The sequence below is a fragment of the Podarcis erhardii genome, assembly GCF_964252035.2.
Source record: "Podarcis erhardii genome assembly, chromosome: 13".
Classification (NCBI taxonomy): domain Eukaryota; kingdom Metazoa; phylum Chordata; class Lepidosauria; order Squamata; family Lacertidae; genus Podarcis; species Podarcis erhardii.
The window spans coordinates 49,249,554-49,273,364 of NC_138502.1; the positions used below are offsets into that span (position 1 = coordinate 49,249,554).

At 44.0% G+C, this 23,811-nt stretch overlaps 1 protein-coding gene across 12 annotated transcripts in view; it reads left to right on the plus strand.

Moving 5' to 3' along the window:
* Positions 1 to 23,811, plus strand: part of FHOD3 (formin homology 2 domain containing 3) — a 366,192-nt gene that overhangs the window by 44,000 nt on the left and 298,381 nt on the right. For all 12 annotated transcript variants that reach the window (XM_081836232.1, XM_081836231.1, XM_081836221.1 and 9 more), the window contains exons 2-3: positions 8,052 to 8,158; positions 13,323 to 13,387. In XM_081836232.1, the coding sequence (XP_081692358.1) occupies positions 8,052 to 8,158; positions 13,323 to 13,387 (172 nt within the window). The remainder of the gene's footprint in view (positions 1 to 8,051; positions 8,159 to 13,322; positions 13,388 to 23,811) is intronic.

The following is a 23,811-nucleotide window of genomic DNA, read 5'->3' on the forward strand; positions in this document are numbered from 1 at the left end:
GGGGTTCCTCCCTCCCCCCCCCCCGTGTGTGGGGGAGAGCGCCCTGTTGCAACAGCTTTAATAAAGATCTGGCTTACTAGCTGCTTTGTTTCTCAATATTCTCTGGTTGGTCTATGTTGTTTTCTCCTGCCGATAGAGAACCTACAAAAGGACTGTATATGGGCTCTTGGGTACTCCGTAAGGGATAAAGGAGCAGTCCCCCCCCCCATAACATCCCCAATATTGGATGGCTTCACCATCTCAGTCTTCTTTTTGACTTTCATGATATTAGGCTGGGTGGCATAGTGTGTCTTGTTCAGACGCAGGTCAGTGGTCACCACTGCTGGCAGCTTCAGGTGCATCATTTCTAGACCCCCATTCAATTTCACTTCAGAGTCACTTCTGAAGCAAATGTCCCCTGAGGCCAGTCATGAAATGCTGTGGTCAGTTGCCCTGCCTGCTTACAGTTATTGTCAGTGTCCGGTTTGCCCAGAAGCAGAAGGTTGATTCCTTCTGCCTTGACCTACACAGCCAGGATCTTGGAAACCTGGAAGGGGCTGAGGCTGTTGTAGTCTTTGGCAGGGGTCTCCGCAGGCAGCTCTCGATCAGCCCACCATGACAAGGGCCGTGCAGACCACAGCCTACAGCATGGGTAGGCAAACTAAGGCCTTCTCAATCCGGCCCACAGATGGTCCAGGGTTCAGCGTGTTTTTACATGAGTAGAATGTGTGCGTTTATTCAAAATGCATGTCTGGGTTATTTGTGGGGCCTGCCTGGTGTTTTTACATGAGTAGAATGTGTGCTTTTTTTTTAAATGCATCTCTGGGTTATTTGTGGGGCATAGGAATTCGTTCATTCCCCCCCCCAAAAAAAAAAATATAGTCTGGCCCCCCACAAGGTCTGAGGGACAGTGGACCGGCCCCCTGCTGAAAAAGTTTGCTGACCTCTGGTACAGCATCCGCCTCTGAGGAGACAACCTTCTTTTCCTTGAGCTGCACAACTTCCTCCCCAGCAATCTTGCAGAAGGGGATCGTGGAGTGCTTGACACCATCTGCCACCATGCCTGTTTTCACCACACCTTCACAGTGTAAACACTGACCGCTTCACTCCCACCATTGCCCTTGGCCCGGCCGCTGCCATCGCGCCCCACGCCCAGTCACCCTCTCAGCTTAAGCCCCTCTACCTTAAGGTCATTAGATCGTGTCATGCCTTGTGGGCCCACAGAGAAGAAGTCCTTGCTCTCTGTTATGCAACAATCCATCGGGCATTTGAAGAGCAGATGGGGAATTCCTAATGGAATTTCTCAGGAACCTCATGCCTGTGAGTCCTGAGTGTAACACTTTGACGTATCACAGGTAGAGGAAGAGGCCTTGGAGGAAAAGAACTTAAAAAACCCAAACCTTCCAAGGGGAGAGTCCAGTGTGAAACTACCAGGTTACAACTTATCAAGAAGTGTAATTCATCTGTAGTTGGGAGTGCCCGTAGGCAGTGATATTTTGGAATCAGCACCATAACTGGGCAAACAATGGTTAAAACATGGGAACTAATGCTACTTTCACTGTTTAACTTGGAGGCGGGGAATGTAGTATTTAAAGGCTTGATTACATTCGTTGTTAGTCACTGCCAGGCTTGTGATAATACAATAGTGGAAGCACAATAGGACTCCTACTACAGAGCTCTAGTATGGTAAACTTTGGGAAATTGCCACAGCGGCGTGGCTTAGGCATCAATTCTTAGTTATCAAGATGAAATGGGATGCCTTTTTTTCTTTTTCTTTTTTTGCAGAACGGAGTAGTTTTGTTTTTCATGCTAATAAGACAGTATAACGACACCCAAGCCCAATATGCTACAATTCGGAAAAAATTGCAATTCAGGTGTGAGAGAGACCATCAGTTTCCCTCTAAATTAGTTCTGTAACAAGAGAGAATATTACGTTATTTCAGCTATTGTGCCATTGTGGTTGTTGGGTCTTTTATGCAGAGTTTCATTTGCTTGATAAATGTAAATAAATGTGGTTCTCAAGATGATTTTTTTTTAATTAAAAAAAATACAATTATGTAATCTCTGCATTGAGGCGCAATAATGGTTTTCTACCCCAAGGTAGGGATTAATTAACTTGGCAGTGTTTGCCAAGTGTTTGCATTAGGGTGTTTGCATTATCATTGATAGCTGGTCTTGTGAATGATCATTGGGCGCATTTTGCATACATTAAGCTTAATTCTCACAGACTCTTGACCAGCCCAAGCCAGCATGGCCAATGTTCAGAGATGAAAGCTTATCCCATGATAAACTTGTTAGTTAGTCTTAAGTGCCTCATATATTGTGCAACATATATTTTATGTGCAGACATTAAATTCTAGGGATATACCTAATAATGCATGTGAGGTCTACATTTGGGATAGACAAGACTGAAAAGCTTTTCAAGTTTCAATTTAACCTTTTCAAGTTTCAATTTAAGGTTGCATTAGAGATCAGAGAGACACTTTCAGAACTTCTGGTTCTTTTACTTGAATAGATCCATATTAAGAAGAGGAATTAATTTACCCCTTCCAAAAGAAAGTTTTCTCTTCTATGCTCATCACACCATCAGATCCAGTACTTTGAAACTGGAATACTTACTTAACGATGTAAGAAACAGAAAACATTTCATTCAACTTGAAAGTAAAGCAATTCATTTAAAGTCTGGGAAAGCTGTGGTTTTGTTCACTGTGACACCCAGGGCCCTCCCCATTTTTGTAGTTCTTTGGAAAGGTATAGGCCTGTTAGAAAGCAAGCTTCTTTTCCCCAAATTACACAACTGAATTTGTGGGCAGACGTTCTAATCACCCTAGTGATGGAAGAGTTGTTATCCAATTAGAGGTGCCTTTTTGTCTTTACAATTTCAGTTTGTTACCCAAGGCTACTGAGGAATTATACAGCTATTTGCCTGGTTATTAGCTGTGAATTCTCTAAGGATCTGGTTTCGTATCCATTCATTTGTTCTAGGTTTGACAGCATTTCTGGTTGGAAGAACACCCTATCAGTGGCTGGGTAGCTTCAAAATAACTAGCATTTGGTCTTGGTTCAAAAAACATCACAAGCCTGAATTATATGGTTCAAAACCAGCAAAAGAGTCTTGTGTCACCTTAAAGCCTTAACAAACCTCTTAATCTCAGGGTTTTTGGGGTTTGAGCCCCACTTGGGTCAAAAGATTCCTGCTTTGCTGGAGGTTGGACTGCTAGATGATCCCTGTGGTCCCTTCCAACTCTGCAATTCCATGAAAAATGTAGTATGGCATAGGCTTTCGCAGGCTGCAGTCCATTTCATCAGATGTGTGAGGTGTACATTGTGGAAGGGGAATGAGTCATAGGGAAAACCCCCCAAAAGCAGCAGACATGTCATTTCCCTCTGACCTCAAGCCCCTGCATTCTTCCACCCTCAGCTACGCTTGTCAATTTAGGATTACATTTCATGCATCTGATGTATTGGACCACAGAAGTCTGTACCATAATAAATATATTATTCTATAAGGGGCCACAAAACTCTTAGCGCATTGCAGCAAAGGCAACAAAACCTGGGCCTTTTTATATGGTTTAAGTTGCATCTAGCAACACTACTTGCAAATGCTGGTCAAAAATAAAGGGAGAGAATAGAGAAAGGGTGGTGATCATGATCCCCCGCTGTCCCCCAAGAACTGAAAAAGGGATTACAGCACATGCAGTTTTCGCATGTCTCATTTTTGCATTGTATGCATTGTTACACACCACTGCAATCTCTGAGCGGTGTGAGATTCCATGGGTTCCAGAAGCTCACCCAGGGTTCATGTTTCCTTTTGGAAATGAGACACACCAGGGACTGTGGTTCTTTTATGATATATGGTTTATTTACACATACAGTGGTGCCTCGCAAGACGAAATTAATCCGTTCCGTGAGGCTCTTCGTATAGCGGTTTTTTCGTCTTGCAAAGCAAGCCCATTGACAGCTTAGCGGATTAGCGCTATTCGCAGTTTAGCGGCTTTTAGCGGATCAGCTGATAAGCGGCTTAGCAGCTTAGGAAAAGGGGGGGAAAGAGGGGGGGAAACCGCAGGAACTCGCAAGACATTTTCGTCTTGCGAAGCAAGCCCATAGGGAAATTTGTTTTGCGAAGCGCCTCCAAAACGGAAAACCCTTTCATCTAGCGGGTTTTCCGTCTTGCGAGGCGTTCGTCTTGCGGGGCACCACTGTATATACAACTTGAGCCTACGATGGAGGGGTCGGAACCATGGGATGGAAAGCCATCTGGCTTGGTCCCAGCCAGAGCGTCTCCCTTCTCAGCCTTGCCACTGCAGAGATCCACCAGTCATCTTCCTCCGACATGCGTCTGCGACTCATGCTACTGTGCATGCAAGAGTACACATTACTCAGCAGAGTAAACACACAACAGATCAGGGTCAAGGCATGGATACTATACTAAACTACGCATTTATTATACATAAACCAGGACAAAGAAAAACATAACCTCTCTTCTTGTTGTTCTTCTCAGAGAGAGAACACAAAAGCAATGCAGAGCGGATGTTCCGCTCACGGGACTCCAGCAATCTGTGCTGGAATGTGAACAGACATGTGATGTGTAACAATCCCACATATCTGCCTCAAGGGTGGAGTGGAATTCCCAACAACATTAACACCCCAGGAGGACCTTGCTGCAACCTTGGATTAAAAGAGAAATCAAACATTGCTGCGTCTCTCTCAGTTCCCAGATTGATGTTTTTGCCTTCTAGGTCACATTTTACTCTCTGCTCTAAACTCTGGCTATGCCTTTCTAACTATCTAAGAGTTGAGGGAGGGCCCCCACCCACCAGCCATCTCCCACAGAGCCCCTTTACTTTGTTCCCCTTAATGGCCCTTCACCCAGGCGATTGCCTCATTAGGAAGGCGATCAATTTTTACACTTGCTAGAGCCACAAAACTGGTTTGGTTGGAAGCTTGGTGATGCTAAAGAAAAATGTGCATAATCCAATATTTATATTCCTTCTAGATTTTGATTCCTAACACCATGGGGAGACGGGTTTACATTTTCTGATTCCATATATAACTTCTCTGGAATTTTCTATATGAAGATTTACAATGTCCAAAAGTGTGATCAGGATCAATGACTAACTTATCTGAAAAATTGTAATTGTGTGTGCACAATATATCAGCTGTCGTACAGGCTATGTTAGGGGTGTGGTCTAAACCACAGAGCTTAGGGCTTGCCGATCAGAAGGTCGGCAGTTCAAAGCCCCGCAACGGGGTGAGCTCCTGTTTCTTGGTCCCTGCTCCTGCCAACCTAGCAGTTTGAAAGCACGTCAAAGTGCAAGTAGATAAATAGGTACCGCTCTGGTGGGAAGGTAAACAGCGTTTCCTTGTGCTGCTCTGGTTCACCAGAAGCAGCTTAGTCATGCTGGCCACATGACCTGGAAGCTGTACGCCGGTTCCTTCAGTCAGTAAAGCAAGATGAGCGCCGCAACCCCAGAGTCGTTTGCGACTGGACCTAACATTCAGGAGTCCATTGTTCCTTTTACATGCTATGTTGGCATTCTTTTGCTGCGAACATGGGAATAGGAGTTTAATCTCTAATAGGGTATGGTTAAAATCATGTGTGCCCAGGCCTCTTCGGAGCTCAGTTTGTTTGCAAAAACATTGATAGCAGGCTATAAACCTCTGAACTCTGATTTGCCTGGGCATTCATACATTCAAGTTTCCTTTTTGTAGAGGAAGGCCTGTCTCGACTACTTAATTGCACATGTCAGATGAGCCAAATATTATACTACTGTGTAGAAAGAACAGTGTCTTTAATTTTTGTTTGTTTTTTTAACAAACAATTGAGATAGAGATCTGGCGCACACATAATCCCAGTTAAGATCTTAAATTTACTTTGAAAGTGTTGGTTTAATTTGCTGAACTAAGCTCTGTCTCAGGAAAACATGTACAAGGAGATGCCAAAGAATCTTGCTTTTCATCCTGGAAGCAGAGAGGTTGCTTTGATCAGGTTTTGCATGGTCCAGACGTAACACTTAATCATAGTTATCATGTACCATGGTTTGTGATCCCATGTGATTTCCCATCCAGGTTTGGAGCCTAATCCTTATGTCTGAATACTTAAAGTTAAAGGTAAAGGACCCCTGACAGTTAAGTCCAGTTGCGGACGACTCTGGGGTTTCGGCGCTCATCTCACTTTACGGGCTGAGGGAGCCAGCGTTTGTCCACAGACAGCTTTTCAGGTCACGTGGCCAGCATGACTAAACCGCTTCTGGTGCAATGGAACACCATGACAGAAGCCAGAGCGCATGGAAACGCTGTTTACCTTCCCGCCAGAGTGGTACCTATTTATCTGCTTGCATTTTGACGTGCTTTTGAAATGCTAGGTTGGCAAGAGCTGGGACAGAGCAACGGGAGCTCACCCCGTTGCTGGGATTCAAACCGCTGACCTTCTGATCAGCAAGCCCAAGAGGCTCAGTGGTTTAGACCACAGCCCCACCCACGTCCCGCTGAATAATTAACCATGACTTAATAATTAACTGTTGGTGAGGAAAACAAATTGTGATTACCGTATTTTTCACTCTATTGGACGCAGTTTTCCCCCTCCAAAAATTGAGGGGAAATGTGTGTGCGTCCTATGGAGTGAATGCAGGCTTCTGCCATAGCTGCGCACAACCCCTCCGCAAGGAGAGGCTGCACAGGGCTATGGCTTCTTTAGCCCTGCGCAGTGTCTCCCGGGAGGGAAAGGCTGCACGGAGCTAAAGGGGAAGCCAAAACAGCGAGCGGGATCCATCCCGCTCGCTGCCTTGCCTTCTTCCATAGCTGCGCGCAACCCCTCCGGCAGGGAGAGGTTGTGTGCAGCCTGTACATTGCTCTTTGGGGCTGGGGGGCGAAAATATTTTTTTTCTTGATTTCCCCCCCTAAAAACTGGGTGCGCCGTATGGTGCGAAAAATACGGTAAGTGTCGTGTGTGTAAAGAAACAATCAGCCTCGACCTATGAGAAGAATATTGACCTTCCTATCTTTCATCCAACAATAAAGTGATCTGGTAAACAAGAGCAGAAGTGGTTCTCTCCGTTGAATAAAATGTCAAGTTCCACAAAGAAATATGCAGGTGATCAAAAGTGAGCGAGAAGGTGCGGGTGACAGAAACACACTGAGATTTTTTGCTCTCGTGAAAAGGATTGGTTGTCTCAGGAAACCACCCTGCGATAACCTCTGAATTATACCTAGCATCTATATACTTGGAACAGTAACTTCTGTTCCTACTGTTTAAAGTTTTCTTAGAGGAGTAGGTGGCAGTTAGCCCAACATCTCTGGGGGAATTTGAGGTACTGGTATTAAGTCATAGAATCATAGAGTTGGAAGAGACCACAAGGGCCATCGAGTCCAACCCCCTGCCAAGCAGGAAACACCATCAGAGCACTCCTGACATATGGTTGTCAAGCCTCTGCTTAAAGACCTCCAAAGAAGGAGACTCCACCACCCTCCTTGGCAGCAAATTCCACTGTCGAATAGCTCTTACTGTCAGGAAGTTCTTCCTCATGTTTAGGTGGAATCTTCTTTCTTGTAGTTTGGATCCATTGCTCCGTGTCCGCTTCTCTGGAGCAGCAGAAAACAACCTTTCTCCCTCCTCTATGTGACATCCTTTTATATATTGGAACATGGCTATCATATCACCCCTTAACCTCCTCTTCTCCAGGCTAAACATGCCCAGCTCCCTTAGCCGTTCCTCATAAGGCATCGTTTCCAGGCCTTTGACCATTTTGGTTGCCCTCCTCTGGACACGTTCCAGTTTGTCAGTGTCCTTCTTGAACTGTGATGCCCAGAACTGGACCCAGTACTCCAGGTGAGGTCTGACCAGAGCAGAATACAGTGGCACTATTACTTCCCTTGATCTAGATGCTATACTCCTATTGATGCAGCCCAGAATTGCATTGGCTTTTTTAGCTGCCGCGTCACACTGTGAATGTGTGCTTCGACCGGGGCAGCAACAATCTGAGGGTTTGTGCTAAATTGTATGTAAGCTGGTCTGGAGGCTGGAGGCCTTGAAACTGATACAGCGAACTACAGTGTTTTCTCTTCTTTTTCAGCTTGATGACTGCACATTGCAGCTGTCTCACAATGGTACCTACTTGGATTTAGAGTCTACCTTAGCAGAACAAAAAGATGAATTGGAAGGTTTCCAGGAGGATTCTGGGTAAGTTGTACATTAGAAAGGTGTGGAAACATTGATTTCTGCCGAGGTTTCTGTAGGGGAGAATTGGGTTGCATGATGTGGGTTTTCTCCACCACTGGCAGGAAGGTAAAAACCTTTTGAGAGATACTTTAATGGGGAGACAAGCCCCCCCCCCCGGCTCCATTTCCATTTTCTGCCTTTGCCACTGGAAGGAGGTTTCTGGCCTGTTCTAGGCATGGCAATAGGAAAAGGTGGGAAAACCATCTTAGAAGGGATTTTTATGCCTTTGTCTTTGTTCCCTTGTCTTTGTTTCTTGGATCCCTTCTGCTGTCTGTACCAGGTGCTATAGCTCAAGAAGGACTGTAGCACATGATTACTTTCTTGGAAGTAGGGAGCTCTCTCTACTTGCTGTTGCTACCAGATAACTGCTTTGTTAAGAAGCTGTATCCAAAACAATAAACGTTGTTAAGTGGAGCTCTGAGTGGCACCAGAAGACTGTGTTATATCTGTGGATATTTGGAAAGCATTCTCTTTTCTGACTGCTAGTAGGTTTAAAAAATATTTTTGTATATGATGCAAGGAGAAAATGAAAGGAGGATGGTAATACATTGTACACTGGTACCTCAGGTTAAGAACTTAATTCGTTCTGGAGGTCCGTTCTTAACCTGAAACTGTTCTTAACCTGAGGTACCACTTTAGCTAATGGGGCCTCCTGCTGCCGCACCGTCTTCGTGGTGCGATTTCTGTTCTCATCCTGAAGCAAAGTTCTTAACCTGAGGTACTACTTCTGGGATAGCGGAGTCTGTAACCTAAAGTGTCTGTAACCTGAGGTACCACTATGCATTTTGGCAGGTGAAACCATGCTCTTTCCAGTTGAGCATCAGATCCCATTATTTCAGTTCTTCAAGTACAGTATATGGTTAACATTTTACTGAGAAAGCACGGTCCCCTGAGGGAGTGTACACTTAAAAAAAATTGTCTCCTCTCACTTTAAAAAGCCCTCTGAGATCTCTGTATGGCATATTACTAGGCACAGTGCTTGTTCCAACTTCATAGCTGAGATATTGCAACATGAGAGACAGGCAGAGGCAGTGTTGAATGGGAAGACCAGCTGTGTGTATGCTCTTGACCTGGAAATTGGCATGCCAATCACTGATCCCCACTATGTCCTGCCAAATTTCAACAATCAATCAATCAAAGCGGGGCGGACATCCATACCAAAAGGAGATGACTTCTATGGATTCCTGCATTGTTTGCTTCCTCTTCACATACTGGTTCCTGGGAGTGGCCATTCCTAGTTGGCTCCCACTACTACAAGGACTTGGAGCAGGACAAAGTTGGTACTACAGCTGAAAATTATTGTCCCCTGCAGTAGTCGTTGCAGTGCTCCTGATTATCCAATGGGTGCACATCAGTAATAATAATAATAATAATTAATAATGATAAATTTATTTATACCCCGCCCTCCCCAGCCAAGGCCGGGCTCAGGGCGGCTAACAAGCAATAATAAAAACAAGTTGAATGATTACAACTTAAAAACAACATTAAAATACAACATTAAAATATTGAAACATTAAAATATTAAAATGTAGTCTCATCGCAGGAGAAAGGAAAAGAAAAAAGAAAGAGAGGGAGGGAGGGAATCAAATTGGCTCCAAGCCAAAGGCCAGGTGGAACAACTCTGTCTTACAGGCCCTGCGGAAAGAAATCAGATCCTGCAGGGCCCTGGTCTCATGAGGCAGAGCGTTCCACCAGGCCGGAGCCAGTGTTGAAAAGGCCCTGGCTCTGGTTGAAGCTAATCTAACTTCCTTAGGGCCCGGGACCACTAGGGTGTTGCTATTTATGGACCCTGAGGCTCTCCGTGGGGCATACCGGGAGAGGCGGTCCCGTAGGTCCGAGGGTCCGAGGCCATGAAGGGCTTTAAAGGTCAAAAGCAGCACCTTAAATCTGACCCTGTACTCCACCGGGAGCCAGTGCAGTTTGGAAAGCACTGGGTGAATATGCTCCCATGGCAGAGACCCCGTGAGGAGCCTCACTGCTGCATTCTGCACCCGCTGGAGTTTCTGGGACAGCTTCAAGGGCAGCCCTGCATAGAGCGAATTACAGTAGTCAAGCCTGGAGGTGACCGTCGCATGGAACACTGTGGCCAGGTCGGGGTGGGAAAGGTAAGGTAAGATAGTGCTCCTGACTTATCTAATCTGCACATCAGCTCTTTCAGCAGCAACAATTTCCATGCTCTTACTTGGATTTTCAGTTGTGGGCATCAGGGTTTGATTTACTTATTTAAGAGTATTGCAGCAATATATGTGTGAAAACACTGAAAGAGCTTCAAGGGAGAGCTTTGGTAAAGTCATTCCTTGATGGGGAAACGTAACTTTGTCAGCAGGGTGTATATGCTAGTGGAGTTCTCCTGGTGTGTTCAATCCTGCTGGCACAGCTCCATCTTAACACCAGCTGAGCAGCCTTGGGATGTAGTGTAATTTATGGGTATAATTCCACCCTAAGGTTGTCCCCCTATTTGGTCTGACTTGTGAGTAAGTGCCATTACGCTTTGTGGGGTTTCTGAGCAGAGGGGCTGCGTGGGACTCATCTTAATGTATTGTTCTGTATCTCTGCTCTCTTGCAGCAAAGGATTGGCCATAGAGGTAGCTGTTAGCTCACTACTCAAACTGTGACAGAAAAGCTAACTGGCATTGTGATGTCATATGATGATGCCTGTAGCATGGTTGACTACAATAAACACAACCATCCTCTTAGACTAGAGGGGTTTTGCCTGCCTTATTTATAGGACAGTTGAAAGGACTATGAATTACACAAGAGCATGCAGTTCACAGTGGATTGTATGCATAAGCTGTATAAAAAACAAACCCCTGCGTTGCAATAAGAACTAATCACAACAATACAAACACAACACGTAGGCTAACAGTGAGTAGAAAATATATAATAGAATAATGATATCATTCAAATTATAGGAGTAAGCCAATCAAAGTTCATATGTACAATATAACAGAGTGGTAGCGAGGACCGTCAAGCCTTGTGTTCAAAACAGATGTCTAAGGACAGCCTCACAATAGTCTTTCAAAAGTATCAACAGAAGACATCTCTAAAGTTTCAAGAGTAAAGTCTCTCAATAGTTTTTTTTTCAAAAGTTTCAATGGAAGACATTTCAACTATTGAGAGACTTTACTTTTGAAACTTTCAAGACGTCTTCTGTTGATACTTTTGAAAGACTATTGTGAGACTGTCCTTAGACATTTGTTTTGAACACAAGGCTTGACAGTCCTTGCTACCACTCTGTTATATTGTATACAGTGGTACCTCGGGTTACATACGCTTCAGGTTACATACGCTTCAGGTTACAGACTCCACTAACTCAGAAATAGTACCTCGGGTTAAGAACTTTGCTTCAGGATGAGAACAGAAATCGCACGGCGGCGGCACTGCAGCAGCGGGAGGCCCCATTAGCTAAAGTGGTTCTTCAGGTTAAGAACATTTTCAGGTTAAGAACGGACCTCCATAACGAATTAAGTACTTAACCCGAGGTACCACTGTATAAGAACTTTGATTGGCTTACTCCTATAATTTGAATGATATCATTATTCTGTTATATATTTTCTACTCACTATTAGCCTACGTGTTGTGTTTGTATTGTTGTGATAAAGTTGTATCAAGCCTGAGTAGGACTTCTCTCCAGCCCCATTCAGACGTTTTCCCTAAATGTGTGGAAATAGCACATGGAGAGAGTGCTAGTCTAGGCCATGCATGATCTCCCCACTCCTAATTGTCCCCGCGTGCCCTGGGCTTGCCCACTCTACCGTACCAACCTTACCACATGAAGCATAGAAGGTCGGGGTGTGTGTTGTTGTTGTTCTGAAGCGCATTCACCACCTGAACAAGCTTGGAAGCCTCCCTCTGGAGACCCAAAAGTGCAGGATTAGTGACAGCCGCAACAGGAAAACAGGAAACAAGGGCAAGCCTTAAGGTGTGTTGTTTAACTGTCCTATTTAGAGATGTTGCCAGGATTTGTGAGTGCTTGGCTTGGAATGTGAACTTTGGCGACTTGCACTGTTTCAGCCTTCGGAGTTCTCGCTTGAGCCAGAGGAGAGCTGCACCCTTTTACCCCCCACTTGTTCGCCCACTGTTTAGAGGGTGCAGACTGCAACTTTAGCAACAACAGCAGGTCTGACTTTGCCTCTTCCCTGGCACCTTGAATACGGTTACAGCAGTGACCCTGGAGCCCTGGGCAATGTAATTTCTGCAGGATGCTTGAAAACATCTGACAGGCGCTGCTGCCTCCCTCTGCCAGAGCAGCCCCATTAACCTGCTTGCTAGGCAAGGGGACTTGAGAGGGAATTGGACCCAAATGTGCCGCCCCGCAACACCATTAAGCGTTTGAAGGGCTTTAAGCAGTTTTCTGGCTTGTAGGGAACTTGCCCGCTTGATGAACCCAAGTACAAACTGAGCCCAGGGAGCTCATCATTCCTAGCTGTGTTTGTTTTTTCATGTATTTGATGAATATGTAAACGTTTCTGTCCGTCCTTTCTGGCAAAGAATAAATAAGCCAAATGGACTGTTTTTTCTGGTGCAAATCGGTTGAACAATTAAAATTGTGTGTGTCTACCTCTATCTTTTGGAAGGGACGCGGCTGATGCTGTGAGTTAAACCACAGAGCCTAGGGCTTGCCGATCAGAAGGTCGGCGGTTTGAAGCCCCGCGACGGGGTGAGCTCCTGTTGCTCGGTCCCTGCTCCTGCCAATCCTAGCAGTTTGAAAGCATGTCAAAGTGCAAGTAGATAAATAGGTACCACTCCAGTGGGAAGGTAAATGGCATTCCGCTGCTGTGGTTCGCCAGAAGCAGCTTAGTCATGCTGGCCACATGACCCGGAAGCTGTACGCCGGCTCCCTCGGCCACTAAGGCAAGATGAGCGCTGCAACCCCAGAGTCAGCCACCACTGGACCTAATGGTCAGGGGTCCCTTTACCTTAACCTTTACCTCTATCTTTATTTATATAGATATAACATATTCTTGTTTAGTGTGGTAATAGAGTCCTTGCAGTTTCATGCATGCTTTTATAAAAAAAATTGAATAACTGCCATTGCTGAGAGTGTATACAGTATATTAGATGATTCACTGAGATTTGCTTTAATTAGTTCATCATCCCCCCCCCCTATTTTTAACCCCCACAGCAGGGGCAAGAAGCACAGTGTCATTTTGAGGACGCAGCTTTCAGTCAGAGTCCATGCCTGCATTGGTAAGTGAGTTTCCAAGTATTTTGATGTGGTGAATGTGTGGGAAGCATTCCAAAAGCAAGAACCTGTAGCAGATGCACAACTTCACCTTCTGTCATTCTGTTGCTTCCTGAAAACATGTTGTCTGCCCTCCAAAGGGTCCATGTAGCTACAAAATAAAAATAAATAAAAAAAAATGCACAGCAGTAGAATAATTCTTATCTATTTAATGAATGCATGCAAGATAAATTTTAGTTCTTGTAATTCTAAGGAGCAGTTTTGAGTCCAGTGATAACATCAGAGCTCGGATTGGGACTTGGCGATGACTGTACTTGCCCTTCATGCCACAGAAAGTGAGCTTTGAATTCTGTGTGCCTTTCTGAGTCAAATCAAGAGCCATCTAGCCCAGAGCTAATCTATATTTTGATTATTTTATTATATCCACTTGCTTTAATAATTCTGTGCTCTTTGACCATGTTTCAGGTCTGCTCAGTTACTAGCTCATAAATTTGGAAGCAGGGTGAATATTGGGTGTTGTCGTTGTTTTCGCCAGAGGAGCACACTTTTGCTATTTGTGGATGTTCAAGAATATTTGTAACAAATTTTTTTGCATGGCTCATCAAACTGCAGTTATTTGTATCTGCCTCATTAGGCCTGCTGGTTTGAGATGGTGAGCTGTGGAATTGTAGGCTGGCAGCAAGCTACTGTATTTTAAGAGGCAGATAATATTTATTGCTTTAAATTGTGCAGCTCTTGGCCAGGCAAACTGTCATTACTGCTGTGTCAGTGACTGGAAATAGAATAGACTATTGCTGTCAAAAGGGAAGCCAAATGAAACCAGTGTGTAGAAGGCAGCTCATGCGTATCTAGTCCTGCCAGCTCAGCACAAGTGAACGCCTGTGTTTTGGAGCAATGTGCATTGCGGCACTGGGTGTCTTTTTAAACGGGACATTACTTGTAGCAGGTGATAGCAACCAAGAGAGGCGGTGGTGTTTATTAGGACTGGATTTTCCTGGGAGGCCTGTGTTCAAATTCCTGACTGGACATCCACTGAAAAGTCACTTTCTCAGCTGCCCTTTGGATAAATTTCAGAATGTAGGAGCATATGAAGCTATCTTACATGCTGTCATATAATAATAATACCTTTATTGTCAATGTACAACCTGTGTACAGTGAAATTAACCGAGACTCCCTCCCTCCCACACAAACACTCAATCTCATTGCACTCTGCGTGCTTGTTGTACAACACACCAACCCCGAAAGTCAGTTGCACTATATTATTTTCCGTTCAGCAGCCTAACAGCCCATGGATAGAAACTGTTTTTTAGCCTGATTATACTTCTATATCTCCTGCCCGAAGGGTAGAAAATTAAAGAGGTGCTGGCCGGGGTGTGAATCGTCCCTGAGGATTTTTCTCGCTCTCCTAAGGCAACAATCCCTTGTGATGTCATCTAGTGGACTCAAGGGACAGACCATGATATCGCGTGCTTTCTGTCTGTGGCTGTCAAGCCAACATACCACACTGTGATACAATATGAGAGGACACTTTCTATTGTGGACCAGTAGAAGGAGGTCATCAGTTGTTGTTTAACATTGTTCTTTCGCAAGACCCTGAGGAAATGGAGTCTCTGTTGGGCCTTCCTAACCACCTGAGTTATATTGTTTTTCCAAGTAAGGTCTTCACTAAGGTAAACTCCCAGGAATTTAAAGGAAGAGGTTCTCTCCACATAACCCCCCTGATATACAACGGGGCTAGTTCCCCTCTCTTCCTCCGAAAGTCCAACACCATCTCCTTTGTCTTGGTAATATTTAGGTGCAAGTTATTCTCTAGGCACCATGTAGATACTTTTTGAACCTCCCCCCTGTACGCTGATTATTTCATAATCTAGAAAAGTCATGTTTGCTGCTACTTGCAGAGGCCTTTCCCAGTGCTCCTCCCGCCTGATGTCCTTGAAACTGCAAATGTTGGGGACTGAATCTGGGATTATTATGTGCAAAAGCAGCTGATCTATATTTCTTCCCAGACTTATTGTCTGTGTGTTGTAGCACAGAGTCTTTTTTCGACTAACACGTTTATGTCAACATGGTGAAATGCATTCACAATTGGGGGAGAGACTATATAGCCCTAAGCATAAATTGGTGGGTGCAGTCGCAGTCTTGACTCCAAAACCCACAGGAATCTGGAGATAAAGCCTTTCTTGCTGCTAGCAGGTAGCATCCATTTGATTCTATCTGTTGGTGTGGACCTGGATGGAGGCTGATGGTCTGCCAGCCAAAGTTTCAGTGAAGAGCGGTAGGGGGGGTAACACCTGAAAGTTGCCTCTGGTTGGTAAGTCAGGAAGCATCTACAGTCATACCTTGGAAGTTGGATGGAATCAGTTCTGGAAGTCCGTTCGACTTCCAAAACATTCGAAAACCAAAGCGTGGCTTTTGATTGGCAGCAGAAGCTTCTGCAGCCAATCAAAAGCTGCAGAAGCCCCATCGTATGCTTGGCTTCCAAAAATAGTTCGCAAACCGGAACAGTCACTTCTGGGTTTGCGACATTCGGAACCCAAAACGTTTGATTCAGAAGGCGTTCGAAAACCAAGGTACGACTGTAGAAGGAAGCTAATAGTTTGTCCGGTCTGTCCTGCTCACCTCTCAGTTGCACCCAGAGCTCTGCCTTTCTTCATTATGTAATGAGCAATATTCAGATTGTCTGGAAAATCTCAGGTAGCAAAAATTTGTGAGACTTTACAACTCCATAGGACACTTTGTGAAGTATCCCTTTCTTTGAAATGGGAATTTTCTTCCATTGTCTGTTGTGAAAGCAAGGCTGCAAAGCACTTTGTAGAATGGAAATGAAACAATGTACAGTGGATGCTCGGGTTGCGAACGTGATCCATGCAGCAGGCACATTCACAACCTGCAGCGCGGTGTCTGCACATGCCTGAGTTGCGATTTGGTGCTTCTGCGCATGTGCAAAGGGCGATTTAGTGCTTCTGCGCATGCGCGAGTGCCGAAACCCGGAAGTAACCCATTCTGGTACTTCTGGGTTTCGCCGCACCCGCAACCCAAAAATGCGCAACTTGAAGTGTCTGTAACCTGAGGTATGACTGTATTCATTGTAAAGCCCATTGGCCAATGATATACAATTGTACAACAGTTCATTACCGTATTTTTTGCTCTATAACAGTGTTTCCCAACCTTGGATCTCCAGCTGTTTTTGGACTACAACTCCCATGATCCCTAGCTAGCAAGATCAATGGTCAGGGATGATGGGAATTGTAGTCTGAAAACAGCTGGAGACCAAAGGTTGGGAAACACTGCTCTATAAGACTCACCTTTCCCCTCCTAAAAAGTAAGGGAAAATTTGTGCGCATCTTATGGAGCGAATGCAGGCTGCGCAGCTATCCCAGAAGCCAGAACAGCAAGAGGAATTGCTGCTTTCACTGCGCAGCGATCCCTCTTGCTGTTCTGGCTTCTGAGATTCAGAATATTTTTTTTCTTGTTTTCCTCCTCCAAAAACTAGGTGCGTCTTGTGGTCTGGTGCGTCTTATAGAGCGAAAAATACGGTGTTTTATTTATTTCATAAAATTTATATACCGCTTGATTGTAGGAAAAAGCCTCAAGGTAGTTTATAGAAAAGATAAACCAATAACATTATCACTAAAAAAATTACAACCGTGATTTAAAACATACAGAAGGTTAAAACCACAATAGAACAACTGAAACAAATTAAAACTCCTATAAACTTTCTAAGCATCGTTCAAGGGTACTAATTCTATGCTACCTGGATTTTGATGTGCAGGCATGCCTTGAGTTCCTTGCAACTATGATTCTATGATTTCTATGCGGCCATCAGTTTGGGGGATTTCATGTGGTAGAAATAATATAAGTGGGTATATATATCTGGGTTTCAAGAATGACAATGGTTTGCTGCTAAAAGAAAAAATCAATGTTGCAAGGACACAGGTGACTGAAACACCATGGAGTGTGTGGTTGTAGTGAAAATGCATAAATGCTGATTTGTTGGTAGCATTTTGAGAGCATGGCAGATTTCAGAAAGGCCAGCAGAATTTTTGGATCAGTGTTCAGAGTAATGGAAGTTAAATAGAATACTGTTAGTATTCAAGTTTTTGTAGCCTGAACTGTAAGTGGATTCTGTCTGGACACATCCTCATCCTAGCAGGTGATAGTGGTGCTGTTGGAAAAAAGAGAAGCTTTTGACATTATCATTGTGAACTATTTGTTTTGAATTTCACAGTAGAGAGAGATAATTTACTTTGGTTCTATGGATCTTGGCACATCCTCATACAATATATAATTATTTTTTTCCTGCCAAAGTGTTAGGCGTGCTCATTCAGGAGCCATGGGGCACCAGAGGCCATTTGCAGAGCGGACATGGATTTCGGCCAGTTTATAGGTGGGATAAGACTAGGAATGTGTTAAACTTGTCCCTTTACGTCTAGGATATTTCTGATTTCCTTGAACTGACATTACAAAATTTGGTAATGATAATGATGTGGACTCAAATCATTGCTGAATGTAACGTGTGTGTGTGTGTGTGTGTGTGTGTGTGTGTGTGTGTGTGTGTTTTAAGCATTTTGCTTAATTGTGCGTTGTGCTCCTCACTCAAACCAAAAGCCCAAAACCCGGACGTCTCTCAAAGCAGTGCAATGCACACTCAAATAATTGTTGTAAACTGCATGTACTTTACAACACTAGCCAGCAGCCGCTCTCTCCTCTCTCACAGATATAATAAAAGACCCGTTGGCTGGTCCAACAGGATGCTTATTTGAATAGCAATTATACAACATTCTTATCAGATATTTGTAACACCCATAGTTGCAAGGTTAGTGTGGGACTCCACAACATACTTTTTGGCCGTGGGCGGCTTTCCACATTTCTGGTTGTCAACTGTAACACAAACACAGGAAATTTTGCACATATAAAATGTAGCAGAATTCTTGACATGGCTCCTGTCGGGAGCTCTTTCCAAAGGCTTTATGATGGTGAAACGGATTCTTCCACTCACCCACGCATACTAGCTGACTGAAGAGCGACATGGGTTATCGTGGAATATCTGTGCTTTTGCTTTTAGGGAAAGTCTGATACCATGAGCAACGTATATATTAAACTGAAGCTAGTCTGAAGGAAGAAATGACAGTACAGTGGTACCTCGGGTTACATACGCTTCAGGTTACATGCACTTCAGGTTACAGACTCCGCTATCCCAGAAATAGTACCTCGGGTTGAGAACTTTGCTTCAGGATGAGAACAGAAATCATGCAGTGGCAGCGCGGCGGCAGCAGGAGGCCCCATTAGCTAAAGTGGTGCTTCAGGTTAAGAACAGTTTCAGCTTAAGAACAGACCTCCAGAACGAATTAAGTACTTAACCTGAGGTACCACTGTATATTCTGCCAGCCAGGAATACCTCTTTACCTCTGTTCAGAACCAGAATTACCAATTTCTCTCGTAATTCAGACTATGTGACCGCCCAAGTCCCGACATTTGTTTCCTGTCCATTCACATATCGACAAGAAACGAAAGCCTTCAGTGGTCTCTTGCTCCAGTTCCGTATCATTCTGCCCCTGTGCTGCCTTTGGGCCAGAAGGGGTGGTAGCGAACCACTTGGGGTGATTAAATGAGCTAGCCTTTTATTTTAAACTGTGGAGCCCAGGTAGAGCACGCTTCTTTATGGAAGTGAGCCATGGGCAACTTACAGCTGCCAGGATCAGTGCCTTAACACAGGGGTCGGCAAGGTTTACATTGCCTGGGCCAGTTCCCTCCATGGGCTGGATTGTCCGTGCGCCTGCAATTTCCGGTTACTGCGTCTGCATAGACGCGATTTCTGGCTCCACAGAAACGAGTCCCTGCACTGCACAGGTTTAGCGCAGCATGCGGGGACTTGCAAAGCAGGTGACTCAGTTGGGGGGCAGCTCGTGGGCCAGTTAAATGACCCCTTTGGGGTCTTCCACATGCGCTGCGCCTGGAAGATTTTGGGCATCACAAGGCAAGACAGAGTTTCAAACAAAGATGAGCTTTTTGTCTCATGCACTGCTGAATGAGTTATAACTCACGCCCCATTGCCCAGTAAGTTGGGCACAGGCCAGCCACACCCTGCCTCAGAGCTGAAGCCAGCTTTGCACATATCCTATAAATAATGGTAATTCACTGGGCAAGTGGTAATTATTTCAGATTAGGTGAAGTAATCTTTTGCTGTTGATTAGAAACTTTATTACCATTTTTTAAAAAGGAAACAGAACACTTTCTGTGAAATTCAGATATTATTGTTTCTGGACTATAAAATTAAGGGAACCCCATAAAACCTTTATTAGCGAGTGATTTACATCTATAATGTGTTGTTTATGAATGCAATTTGAAAGCCTCCAAGAAGCTCAAGAAAAGCTTTTTAAAAAGGAATACAGTGGTGCCTCGCAAGACGAAATTAATCCGTTCCGTGAGGCTCTTAGTATAGCGGTTTTTTCGTCTTGGGAAGCAAGCCCATTGACAGCTTAGCGGATTAGCGCTATTAGCGGTTTAGCGGCTTCTAGCGGATCAGCTGATAAGCGGCTTAGCGGCTTAGGAAAAGGGGGGGAGGAAGGGAGAAAAACCTGCAGGAACTCGCAAGACATTTCGTCTTGCGAAGCAAGCCCATAGGGAAATTCGTTTTGCGAAGCGCCTCCAAAACGGAAAACCCTTTCGTCTAGCGGGTTTTCCGTCTTGCGAGGCGTTCGTCTTGCGGGGCACCACTGTATTATATATATATATTTAGTTGTTTTGTGTTAGATATACAGTCATACCTCATGTTACCTTTGCTTCAGGTTACGTGTTTTTGGGCTGCGGACAGTGCAAACCCGGAAGTACTGGAATGGGTTACTTCCGGGTTTTGTCGCTTGCGCAAGCGCAGATGCACCAAATTGCGCCTGCGCAGGCACAGCACTTCAGCTTGCGAACGCAGCGGGTTGCGGACGTGCCTCCGTCACGGATTACGTCTGCAACCCGAGGTTCCACTGTACTTCAAACAACCCACTTAAAGCTTGAAAGGAAGAACAGGTAGAGAGCATTAGATGCTTACCAAAACCTGCAACTAATTTGGGATTTAATTTAAAGGGAAGGAAAAGATGCCTGGAGAATTTGCTGGAAGTGCTGTGCTTTCATGTTCAGATGCAAGGCGAGGGGAAGAGCAAATCGGAGTGAGCCTGAGGCTATTTTATCTCCTTGTACTGAATCTGTTTAACAAACAAACAAACAACATGCAGAACAAGGGAGAGAAAGCATTGGAGGCGGTTGGACTAGATGACCCTCGGGATCCCTTCCAAATCTACAGCTCTATGATTCCATGAAAAGCAGTGGTTTTAAATGCCAGCAGTTTTAAATTGAGCAGAGGTACCTGCTAGCACATGGGAATGCAACTCGCTTTGGAGCCGTTCCAAGGCAGAATTGGTGATTCAGCTCCCTGTCAGATTGAGTACAACATGAAACAGTGCAAAGCATAATTTTAAATCATTTTGGTGGTGGTGTCAAATTATAAATGTTAAGATTACTTAGACTGGGTGATGAAAGAAGGTTTCTGCATCCATTGGATGCCAGAAAAATAGAGCAAGGTGGGAAAACATTTCTTTTCTTTTCTTTTTTAAAAGAACTTGCCTTTGAATATTTGTGGGTGTGTGCAGTTCCTATCCTCTCGAAACTATGATGTTAAGGATCCACACCAGAATGTTCTCTCTGTATGTAGGAAAGCTGTCTTTCTAGACTATGCAGAGTCCTCTTGACAGGGTACTATTTAACAGCTTCTTTGCCTCCATCAAACAGAAGTACAAGGCATTATAGAACCAGAGGTTGTAGCCTATGCTTGAAATTTCATTGGGTGCTTTCCATTTTGACCCTCTGTTCTCATCCTTTTGTTAGAACTTGCAGCTCTGGGCCAGAAACGTAAAGAGAGAATTCCACAAAGCGGTTTGAAACAGCAGGTAGACACGTGGCAAATGTAAAACTTCCCCGTTAAATGTGTCGTACTCAATTAATTGACCCAGAAAAATGGCCAAATATGCAGGGTCCAAACATTTCAGTTGCAGTAAATGGGTTGAGGAAAGCTTCCAGCTGAATCATAGTGTTTTTATTAGCTGGGAGTCAGACTGCCATACATATATCAGGCTAATTCAAGGAAAATTAGGCGTGTTTTGAGTTTCGTTGAAGGCAATGGAGCTCAGATGCTTTGTTGTTACAGTGGTGCCCCGCAAGACGAATGCCTCGCAAGACGGAAAACCCGCTAGACAAAAGGGTTTTCCGTTTTGGAGGTGATTCGCAAAATGAATTTCCTATGGGCTTGCTTTGCAAGACGAAAATGTCTTGCGAGTTCCTGCGGGGTTTTTTCCCTCCCCCCCTTTTTTCTAAGCCGCTTATCTGCTTATCCGCTAAGCCGATAAGCCGCTAAAAGCCGCTAAAAGCCGCCAATAGCGCTAATAGCGCTAAGCCGCTAAGCCGCTAATGGGCTTGCTTTGCAAGACGAAAAGACCGCTAGACGAAGAGACTCGCAGAACGGATTCTTTTCGTCTTGCGATGCACCACTGTATTTGAGGCAGCTCCTGTGGTTTCATGAGACTTTGGTACAATCAAAGGCAGCGTCATGGGCCAGCACCACCAGCGATCTACAGATGGCGGGCACCTTAGGGGGGGTCCACTGCCAGCCCCATCACCTGCCCATAACTGTTGGGAAGACATGGATTGTCCCAGGAGGGGCTCGAAAGGTGTTTGCCTGTGGGTGGAGAATAGGAAAGAAGAGAAACAGCGAAAGAGGACACAGGAAAAGAAACAGATATAAAAAGGAAACAGTGCATTGCCTCTGGAAAGAAGCATCTCCTGGAGTAAATATATGAACTATTTGAAAAGTAATAGTAATGAGCAGATTACACTAGTAGGATTGCAAGAAGTTTTGTAAGGAGGACTATTTGAAATATTACAAGTAAGACTATGTCAAGGAAAAATTTGAACCAAAACTGATCTTTAAGGATGACCAAGGAAGATACCTGGCAGTGGAAATTCAAATTCATGGAGAAAAGATTCTGATTGTTGGAGTATATGCACCAAATGAGGGGAAGGCTGAATTCTTCAAGAAGTTGCATGAGACTTTAATGGACTTTTTGGACTTTAAAATTATAATGATGGGTGATATGAATGGAGTTGTCTCCACAAACATGGACAAGGCCCAAAGACAAATAATATCTAATGATGGAAGACTACCAAAGACATTCTTTGAACTGACTGACACTATGGACCTGATTGACATTTGGAGAACTAGGAACCCTCTGGAAAGGGAGGGGACCTTCTTCTCTGAAGCAAAAATGACATGGACTAGAATTGATCAAATATGGACTTCTAGTAATCTGGCATCAAAAGTTAAAAAAATAGAAATCTGCCCAAAGACCTGTTCTGACCACAATGCTGTCAAGATGGAAATGAAACTGACAACAGCTGGAACCTTTAGATGGAGAATGAATGACACTCTCTTTGGAGATGAAGAAATTTGTAAAAAGGCTCAAAAGACACTTAAAGACTACTTCGAGATTAACCTGAGATCAGACACTGAAAAAAGAGTTATTTGGGATGCAAGTAAAGCCGTGATGCGTGGCTTCCTAATACAACAGAATTCAATAAAGAGGAAAAAACAGAATGAGAAGAAAGAGAAAATTTGGAATCTAATAAAAGAAGGGGAGAAGAAATTGAGATCTAAGCCTAAATCTCAAGAGATATTAAGAGAAATAAAATTCTATCAAACACAATATATGGAATTGATGAATCAGGAAATAGAATGGAAAATTAAACAAATGAGACAAAAGACTTTTGAGTCCGCAGATAAATGTGGGAAGCTACTGTCTTGGCAATTGAAAAAGAGGCAAAAATTGAATACAGTGACATCACTCGAAGTAGATGGGAAGTCTATTAATAAACCAAATGAGATAAGTAATTGTTTTCAAAGTTTCTTCAAGAAATTATACAAACAAGGGCCAAAAAACGAACAGGAGATAGAAGAATTTATTGGAAAATACGGCTTACCAAAAATCTCTGAAAATAATAGAAGGAGTTTAAATGAGAAAATTACAGATCAAGAAATAGAGAGCGCCATTCAGGATATGCAGCTGGGAAAATCACCAGGACCAGATGGACTAACTGCGAGATACTATAAAGCACTGAAGGATTGGTTAATACAACCATTGAAAGAAGTTTGCAATCAAATTTTGGAAGGGAAAAAGGCTCCCGAATCGTGGAAGGAAGCATTCATCTCACTTATACCGAAGACAGAAACTGAGAAACATCAAGTTAAGAATTACCGCCCTATATCACTCTTGAATGTGGATTATAAAATTTTTGCAGACATTTTAGCAAAAAGATTCAAAAAAGTTTTGTTAGAGGAGATTCACAGGGACCAAACTGGCTTTCTACCAGGCAGGCAATTGTCAGACAA